The 9,425-nt window shown below is 42.9% G+C and overlaps 1 protein-coding gene across 2 annotated transcripts in view; it reads left to right on the top strand.

Annotated features, from left to right (window-relative positions):
• Window positions 1–1,347: 1,347 nt before the first annotated feature.
• Window positions 1,348–9,425, top strand: part of NADK2 (NAD kinase 2, mitochondrial) — a 52,992-nt gene continuing 44,914 nt past the window's right edge. Inside the window, exon 1 of one of the 2 annotated variants that reach the window (XM_039250532.1) lies at window positions 1,348–2,232. In XM_039250532.1, the coding sequence (XP_039106463.1) occupies window positions 1,933–2,232 (300 nt within the window). In that variant the 5' untranslated portion in view covers window positions 1,348–1,932. Of the gene's footprint in view, window positions 2,233–7,415; window positions 7,435–9,425 lie in introns of those variants that run through there. The other variant, XM_039250533.1, reaches the window with a different exon arrangement.

Genomic DNA, 9,425 nt, shown 5'->3' with positions numbered 1-9,425 from the left:
GTGAGTGTGAGCCCCATGTTGGGCTCTGTGCTGACAGCGCAAAGCCTGCTTGAGATGCTCTTTCTCACTCTCTGCCTCTCCCATATGCTTTCTCTCTCAAAAAAAAAAAAATAAATAAACATTTAAAAAATACTTTGGGGCACCTAGATGTCTCAGTTCAATGTCTGACTTTAGCTCAGGTCATGATTTTGTGGTTTGTGGGTTCAAGCCCCGCATTGAGCTCTGTGCTTACAGCTGAGCCTGGAGCCTGTTTCAGATTCTGTCTCTCTCTGTCTCTGATCCTCCGCTGCTCATGCACTCTCTCTCAAAAATAAATAAACATTAAAAAATACTTTAAAAGTAGACCTCTATCAGACTCTGCTGTGTATTTCCTAATAATATAGTACGTGGCACACAGTAGGGACTCCATAAATACTCAGTGAACCCATGAATAAATGGTGGTGCTGGCGGCTAGCTGAAAAGGAAGAGTCCAGATTCAGAATCAACTTGGGCTCGATGAAACCTTGGTGCCACTCTAGTTCAACATCCTCATTTTATCGATGAGGAATCTGAGGCCCAGAAAGAGTTAGTAACCTTCCCAAAGTCCAGAGACTAGTGATTGATAGCGCTAGGACTATAAAGAAGCCAAGAGGGAGCCAAAGCAGGAGCAGAAGGGGTAACAGTAGGGTTTGGACTGCCATTTGACTCTCCCCTCACAATGGGAGCGGTTTTCTTCCGCTTCCGTTACCACTACCTCAACCAGGGCCGTGGGTTAACTCTTCCAACAGTGTCTTTTGCTTCCCAATCCACACAGCAGTCGCAAGCCAGATCAACAGGCCTCAAACACTGTTTTCAGAACTCACTTCTTTCCACTTAAAAGCTTTCAAAAGGCTAGCAACTGCCAATAGAATAAAGTCGAAAATACTAACATTCTTAAGCTTTCCCTCTTGTCCCAGCTACTTTCTCAACCTTCTCTCCCCACCCAGAAATGCTTCACTTGTCCAGATTCCTCTACCCACTATCTTCCAATTTCCTCAAATGCTACCTGTCCCCCTTTGGACAGGAGAGTTCTTTGGTTACAGCAGAGGCTGTGACTTGCGCAGTTCCACAGGAGCCAGGCTTAGATGGACCTGGCAACCAGCTTACCGCTGTCTTGAAAGTCTTAATAATTTCTGCACAAGAAGCTCTGACTTTCATTTTGCAGTAGACCCACAAATTGTGCACATGGTCCTAGGTCAGTTTCCTCGGCCCCCAGCCTAGGCTTGGTCTGATCGGCCATTTGACTAGACTTGGTTGAACGAAGCAATAAAGAATGCAGTCTTCTACGCCATGATGAAAGAGTTTTATATGGTCTGGTCGCGGGCAATAATGAGGCCCAGGCGAGGAGGTGCCTCCAGGCACCTGCTCCCTCTCCAGGCGCTGGAAACCCCACCCGCAGTCCCCCGTGCCGCATCAGACCGGTTCCAGCTGGATTCCTAAGGCAGCTCTATCGCCAAATAGAGTTCCAGCCCATTTTCTGGCCGCAGCCAATCCCCGCAGCGCCTCAGGCTCCGAAACCGCAGCGGGCTCTGATTGGCTCACAGAGTTGGGGGCGGGCGTGTGGGTCTGGTGCCCACCCAGGGAAGAGGGTGGAGCTGGAGGTCGGCCCCTGGGCGTCGTAGCGGCCACTGCGCAGGCGTGGATGGAAACGGATACACACAAACAAAACCCACCGCCCCGAGGCCTCTGGCTCTTCCCCGCCCACCATTCTCTCGTTCAGGCTTTCCCTCCTCCCCGTTGCCAGGCTTTCCCCGCCCGGGTCAACGTCTGGGCACGTCCCCCTCGCGGCGCGGGCCACGCACTGTTGTGCACTTAACCTCTGCCCGCCCGGCGCGGAGTTAGAGGCCGGGGCTGCGCGGGCGGCGCGCACTGCTGGTGGCGGGAGCCCGGGCCTGCAGCCCCGGCAGGCGGAGGATGACTTGCTACCGAGGCTTCCTGCTGGGCAGCTGTCGGCGTGTGGCAGGCGGCCGGGCGGCGGTGCTGAGGGGGCCGGGCGCGGGAGGCCCCGCCGCGCGGCCGCGGCTCTGCGGTGACGGCGGCGGCCGGCGACACCTGGGGCAGGGGCAGCCGCGCGAGCTGGCGGGCTGTGGCAGCCGCCCTGAAGGCGGCTTCCGCCCCTCGCGGGTGGTGGTGGTGGCCAAAACCACCCGGTACGAGTTCGAGCAGCAGCGGTACCGTTACGCGGAGCTCTCGGAGGAGGACCTGAAGCAGCTGGTGGGTCCCAGCGGCCCCCGCCGTTGTGTGTGGGCTCGGCCCCCGCTTTGTGGTGTGGCTAGACCTCCCGGGACGACCCTTCTTCCCCGGCGCCATAGATGCCCTGCCTTCCCCGCTCGCTGCCCTCCGCTCCCTTTGGCTTCGCTTGTAGACCCCCGCCCTCTGTGTTTGTGCGTTTTGAGAGAGAGAGAGAGAGAGAGAGGAGGGTCACTGTAACTGCAGAGACTCCCCAGGGGTTCCCAGTGGGAAGGGTTTGGGGATTCATTTGTGCGCTCGCCAGCCCCTCTCCCCGTTCTCCCTTTGGGGAATAGCAACAACAGCCCTGAGAAAGGTGGGCCGGTGGTTGAGGTCTGGACGCTTTGGAAACCGCTCCCCAAGCCTCCCCGAGAAAAGGGGTCCGGGGGCGCCGCTGCGGGCGGTGGGAGAGAGGGCGAAGGTACCGCGGACACACCCCCTTTTACTCTGCAGGACTCCAAGGCCTGGGATACTCCAGAAAGCCGGTCTGGGTGAGCCTTTTCCGTGATGGAACGTGGTCGTCAGACAAGGTTCTAGCAGTTTGTTTTAAAAGCACATGTGTTTTGAGTTCAGAGGTTAGCAAGGGAGAAAATTTGACTTTGAACGTTGTGTTATTAAGTAGAAAGGGAAAGACCGAAGGCAGGTAAACGTGGCAATTATGAAATAAAGAGCCTACGTCTATAACCATAGCAGTATCTCCACAAGAGACTATATTTGGTACGGATACTAACATGCTTGCAGAAGTATATAAATCCATCCAAGAAAAAAGCCCTGAATGTCTTCTCTCTTCCCTCTGCTTTTGGAACTTCTGATCCCATGCTCCCTAGCCACCAACTTTAGGAAAAGGGGAGTGAAGATGCTACCATGAACAGTATGGAAATCTCTAATTGTTGAGCTGTGCACCAAAAAGGCTCTGGAGTTAGATGCCTATAACCATAATCTTGTAGTATTCTGTACAAGAGTGGAGAACTTGTTTTAAACTTCTGGTATAGTTTGTAATCTTCAGATTTTTTCGTAGTATATTGCAGAGGTATCAAAATGAAATTGTAAATCATCTCTGCCTAAGTACCGAGTCTGTTTCCAGCATTAAACTTCTTGATTCCTCAGTGAGTTAATTGAGAACGGTCCCTGCTTTCCTTTGATGGAAGTTCTAGGTGCAGGTGTTTTCTCTGTTTTAGTGTTTGAAGATGTAGCAATTTATAGAAGACAGTTGTATCATTTAAAAAGAGTAAATCAATTACTTTGAGTAGGAAGTTGGAGTGGTTATGTTTTGTCAGGGAGTGAAGTTACAGATGATGCAGGGAACAATAATGTGAGAAGCAAGCCCATTGTTTCTGTTTTGGGAAAGAGGTGTGTCACTTGGATTGTACTCCCAGTTTTGCAAGATCTGCTTTTTTGAAATTTTCAAATATATGTATAAAGATGTTTCCTATACAATTTTATGAAAGCCTCTCACAGCAGTTTAAAATAGTACACTCCATTGGCATGTTTGGAGTGTGCGATTGGGGGTTAGGAGCTTGGGGTTATAGGCCCAGTTTGTATGGTTTACTTCCCAACAGTCTTGAACTTCTCTGGGCCTCATGTGTGAAAATGATACCTTTTTGTAGGACTGTCAGGTTTTCTAAGTGCTTTCACTAGGTTCATGTGAAACAATGGGTTGAACTAGATAGCCTCTAAAGGCTCTTTTTAGTGCCGGTATTTTGAAACTCTGGATAATTTTTCAAGGCCTCAAGAAAATGAGTGTCCTCTGAATTAATTATGGGACCTCTGAACTAGATTGCCACTAATCAAAACTTTTAAATGCTGGCAGATCAGTAAGTCTTTAGAAATTGAAGTAGCTAGTGTACCCACTCTGAGTATCTAAAGAGAAATCTCTAATAGGTAAATATTTGTCTATTGCTAGGTAATGCTGTTTGGGATAAGAAAACTTAGAGTTAAAAATTCTGTAATGTAGAACACGTGGTTTTGTGATCGCAAGGCAGTGAAATTGTCATGATTGTCATTTCAGTTACATTATATTGGATTAGTTCCTTACTGATTTGAGTTTACCATTTACATTAAAACCAGTATTCAGAATGGAATAGCAGTAGATGGAGTTGAAGAATATGGGGCTGTTTAAAGTTGTTCTAAATTGGGACTCTGTAGTAGGACTGATAAGCTGGCTAATATTGTTTGCTGTTTTGCTGGAGTAAAAGATACGAAGATATATGAATAATGTGAGCTGAGTATAAAAGAAAGTGGCCATGTGCTTACTTTGGTCTCTGGCACCATAACTCTGGTGTCTGCGGTGTCACAGTGACGTGAAGTTTTATACTAGAGGGTTCTCTTTTGTTGTGGGGGTGGTAGATTTATTGCAGAATAGGTCTCTGTTAGGTTATTTGTTAAATTGCAAATAGAAGATGAAGGATGGATTGCCAGAATAATTTTATACCCCAAAGCCTCATGGTTTTCTGACTTCATAGAAACTTCAACAAGTAGAGGAAATACTTCTTAGTTGATAAAGCATGTACAAAATAGAGTTCCATCTTTCATGCTTAAAGTCTGACTTTCAGTTACTCTTTCATATTGGTGGTATTGCTTTATTTTTAATTCTTGTAATTATGTTTCCTGTGAATTTCTAGTGAAGGATTTTACCTCTACTGGCTCATTATCTTGCAAGAAATAATTAAACTATTATTACAATTTAATTATATCATAAGAGATATAGCTGTTGGCAGATGTGGAACTTTTATTTATAGGGTCCAGGACACTTAACAAATTAGATCTTTAGATGAATCAAAGCTGATTGGAAAAGGGTTTTGACATTGTAAACATGGCTTATTGGCCAAAGAGAAGGTTTTATTGAAAACTATTTTTTTTTAATGTTTTATTTATTTCTGAGAGAGAGTGTGTGAGCAGGGGAGGGTCAGAGAGAGAAGGAGTCACAGAATCCGAAACAGGCTCCAGGCTCTGAGCTAGCTCTCAGCACAGAGCCCGACACGGGGCTCAAACCCACAAACCATGAGATCATGACCTGAGCTTAACCGACTGAGCCACTGTGGCACCCCTATTGAAAACTATTTTAATATATACCAAGTAATGAATGAAGAATTTCCACCCTTTTCTCCCTCCACCGCAGCCCCCTTTAATGGTTGCCATTTTTTATTTATTTATGTATTTATGTATTTATTTAAAGTTTGGTGCTTGTGTGGGTTCGTGTGTGTGCATGCATAAGCACAGGAGGGGCAGAGAGAGAGGGAAAGAGACCATCTCAAGCTGGCTCTGTTCTCCAGGAACTGTGAGATCATGACTTGAGCCAAAACCAAGAGTTGGACACTTACCAACTTAGCTACCCAGGTACCCCTAATTTTTTTTATTATCTTTATAATGGGATAGAATAATTTTATTTAGCAGTCCCTCAATTACTGGATTACCTTCCTAGCATATTTCGGAATCCTAGCACCTCGGATTTTGTTTCCCTTAACAGTGTTTCCTGCAAATAATGGTGTAGCTTAGGTTGTAGTTCTTGGGCAGGTAATACTTTTGCCACATGGTGTGCAATGAGTGTAGTGTATATGAATATTTATCAAATTAAATAACATCTGGAATACTTCCAGGGCCTTCTAACAGAATCTCACTCCTCTCAAATCTTTCAGATACAGGCACCAGAGTGGTCTATCTAAAGTGTACATCTGGTCAATTTACTCCTCTGCTTAGAACTTCTCAAAAGCTCCCCATAACCTGTACAGTCACCTAGGAAGTTTGTTAAAATGCAGATGCCTTAACCTTAGCACCCCCAAGATTCTGATTCAGTTTGTGGAGACTCCAGACTCTGCCTTTCTGAACCATGCCCTAATGTTGCTGGCTCTGTCCAGGGGTCTTCATTTTTAGTAAGCTCTCCAGGTTTCCACATGGTCCCCAGATCACACTTTGAGAAACACTCCACTGTGGGAGCCTTCATGATCCTTACTTAGTATGCCAGACAAGGCCCTTCATGAACTGGCTCCTGTATACCTTTTGAGCTACATTTCTAATCAGTTTTTGTCTTGAACTTCATTTTCCATTAATTTCAAACATTTAATTTTCATTAGGTGCTGTGCTGATTTCATTTTATGTATTTATGTATTAGTAGTGCATTAAAATGGTTCAAAATGTAAAAGCTACAGAAGGGTATACAATGAAAAGTCTTTCCCTTATTCCTGTTACTGGGTACTCCGTTTTTGTCCCTGGAAGTAGACAGTGTCTTGTGTTTCCTTCCAGAAATAATCTATACATACAAATCAACACAATGAAATACTATTTTTCTTTGTCCTATCCCTTTTTACTTAGTGATAACATACTATTTAAGCTATTCTGCACCTTGTTCTTTCTTTAAAATAGTATGTGTGGTAGTCCATTGTGTGCATATGTCTTAATAAAATACATTCTGTTAAGCTTCTGATTTCAGTTCAGGTCTTGATCTCAGATTCATGAGTTCAAGCCCCACAATGGTCTCACTGCTGTCAGTGGGAGCCTGCTTTGGGTCTTCTGTCCCTCTCTCTCTACCCCTCCCTTGCTTACATGCATTCCAGTGATGCTCTCCCTCCCCCCTCCCATTCCTCCCCTCCCCCCTCCAAAAATAAACATTAAAATACATTCTATAATAACATTTGTGTTAATTTATGTATGTGTGAATGAAGCTCTAAGATAAACACGTAAAAGTGGAACTGCTGAGTCAAAAGGCATGTATGTTTGAAATTTTAATGGGTATTGCTAAATTTCTCCCCATTTGAGGCTGTACCAATGTATTCCTTCACCAGCAATAGATGAAAGTTGCTGTTACTTCCACAAGAAGTTTATCACATTTTGGGTTCTTACCAAGCTGGGAGGTGAAAAAAATGGCATTTCAGGGTGGTTTGATTTGCATCTGTTAGTGTCTTTTCCTCTGCAGCCTCTTTTGCTTTGAAATTCCTCTCTTCCTCTAACCAAATTCCTTTGAGGTCAAGCTTCAGACATTCCTCTGAAAGGAAGCCTTCCTTTGTAACCTTGCTGTGCCCGTCTTTGGCCAGGAAGGTTGTATTAGGTATTCATTCACTGTATCTTCCCAATACTTCCATATTAGAGCTTTCCACCCTCGAGTATAATCTGATTATTTTCTTCTCTAGATTTCAGGGCAAGGACTGCATATTATTCATCATCCTCTCCACCTTCCCGTCCCCACCAAAGAAGGTAGTAAAATGTTTGACTTTTTAAAAATTATTTTTAGTTCTCTTGGATGCTTCCAGTCCACGGCCTTATTTCCAGCTATTATTGTTCCAAAAGATGGTAGCCGCTGAAATCTTAAGATAGAGGTTGCCAACATGAGGTTCCTAAAAGAGGCTTCATGTGTTAAATATGTTTGAGAAACATGAGCCTAAACAAAACAGGATTTTTATTTGACCATGGGATTTTGGGAGGGGGAAAGAAAAACGTGTCAGATTTTGTGTGATACAAGGCTTACGGCATGCTCCTTTCCATAAATATTTGTCGTTAAATAGGAGACCCAGAAAGATGTAAAAGGGTTGAGTATTAACAGTAGCTGAAATTCCACCATTAACATAATCATTGACCAATGTGCTTTAGAGCCCTGATTTTCAGCCTTTTCTGTATCAGGATTACTTGGGAGAGGTTTTAAAAACTACAACTATGTGGCCAGCCATGAGAGTGTAAATCACATAATTTTTTACTGTGATTACTTTTCCTGTGTTTTTTAATTATATTAATTAAGTTTTGAGTAAAAAGTGTTTATCAATGCACATTAATATCTTCTTAGCTAGTAAAGTATAAGTTAACTTTATTTTTCACTATCACTAATCTTTGTAATACATAACAGAAATCTGTATTTCAAAATACCACCAAATGTGCTAGTTATTTCATGCCTTAGGAAAGTTCATTATATATGATGTGGATTGTGCAGGAAATGACCAACCTCCATAAGACATTTGCATTCAAGGAGAAGATAATCAATTGGCTTTCTTCCTAATTAAAAGTTGGTAGAATTAGGATAGAGGAACAGAATAGTTCCTGGCCTATGTAACTTGATCATAAAATTGAGGCTTAGTGCCCTAATGAGTATTTAGTTCTCATGGAGGGGTGAAATCTGTAGTTAATATAGAGATCTCAGAAGTTTCTAGTGGACAAGTCCTGGATTGAGAGCAAGAGATCTGAGTTTGGATACTGGCACCAATCTATTAGCTTTGTAAACTGGATCAAGTAACCTAATCTCTCTCTCTTTATCAGCCTCTTTGACTTTGAAATCGGTATAATAATGTCTGCTTTTCCTTGTTTACATAATTTTTAGGAAGAGCAAATTAATCTATAATTTACATAATTTAAAGCAGCATAATTATGATTTTTCAGCCACAATAATGATCGTTATATAAATAGCACCATTATTAAATTTCATACCTACGATGGTACTGATTTGATCACTTCAAAATAGGTTCCTTTATAAAACAGACCACTAAAATAACTGAAGATTTATTTAATTAAACTCTTGCTCGTGTAGTTTTTTTTTTTTTTTATTACTTCTTAGAGGAAGTAATAGTTTTGAATTTTTTACTTTCTTCTAAGAAGTAGTTTTATAGGGCACTTTGGTGGCTCAGTTGAATGTTGATTTTGGCTCAGGTCTTGATCCCAGGGTTGTGGGATCGAGTCCTGTGTTGGGTTCTGTGCTGAGTATGGAACCTGCTTAAGATTCTTGCTCTCTCCCTCTGCCCCTCTCCCTTGTTGCACTCTCTCTCTTAAAAAAAAAAAAAAAAAGTATTTTTGTAATGGAGAAGCTAATTATAAAAATTATGATCTTTAAAAATACTTATAGTGTCACTGTTGCCAACATGCATGAAGTTTGTTGGTTAACTTAAATTTTTTGAAGTGTTACCCATTCGTTCAGAACTTGCTAAGTACTGGACATCCTGCTAAGTCCTGGGGAACCACATGTGAATAAAAAAAAGGGTTCCCAAATGTATGGAAAAAATATATTGAATTGTGTTATATCTGTTTATAAGTGCTCAATGGGAATACAGAGAAGTGAGGGAGTAATTTGGGGAAGGGCAAGAATGAAAAGGAAAAAGATGACCTTTGCATTTTTTCAACTTTTAAGTAGACTTGCTAGTAATCTTCTTAAATTTTGGCTTTCAGTTATGAAATATTTTTACCACATAGAAAACTTTCACAATAGA

The sequence above is a fragment of the Hyaena hyaena genome, unplaced genomic scaffold (genome assembly GCF_003009895.1).
Source record: "Hyaena hyaena isolate Hyena2069 unplaced genomic scaffold, ASM300989v1 scaffold_372, whole genome shotgun sequence".
Taxonomy (NCBI): Eukaryota; Metazoa; Chordata; class Mammalia; order Carnivora; family Hyaenidae; genus Hyaena; species Hyaena hyaena.
Note: the sequence above shows the minus strand (reverse complement) of the source record. Positions and strands in the feature narration are given on the sequence as shown.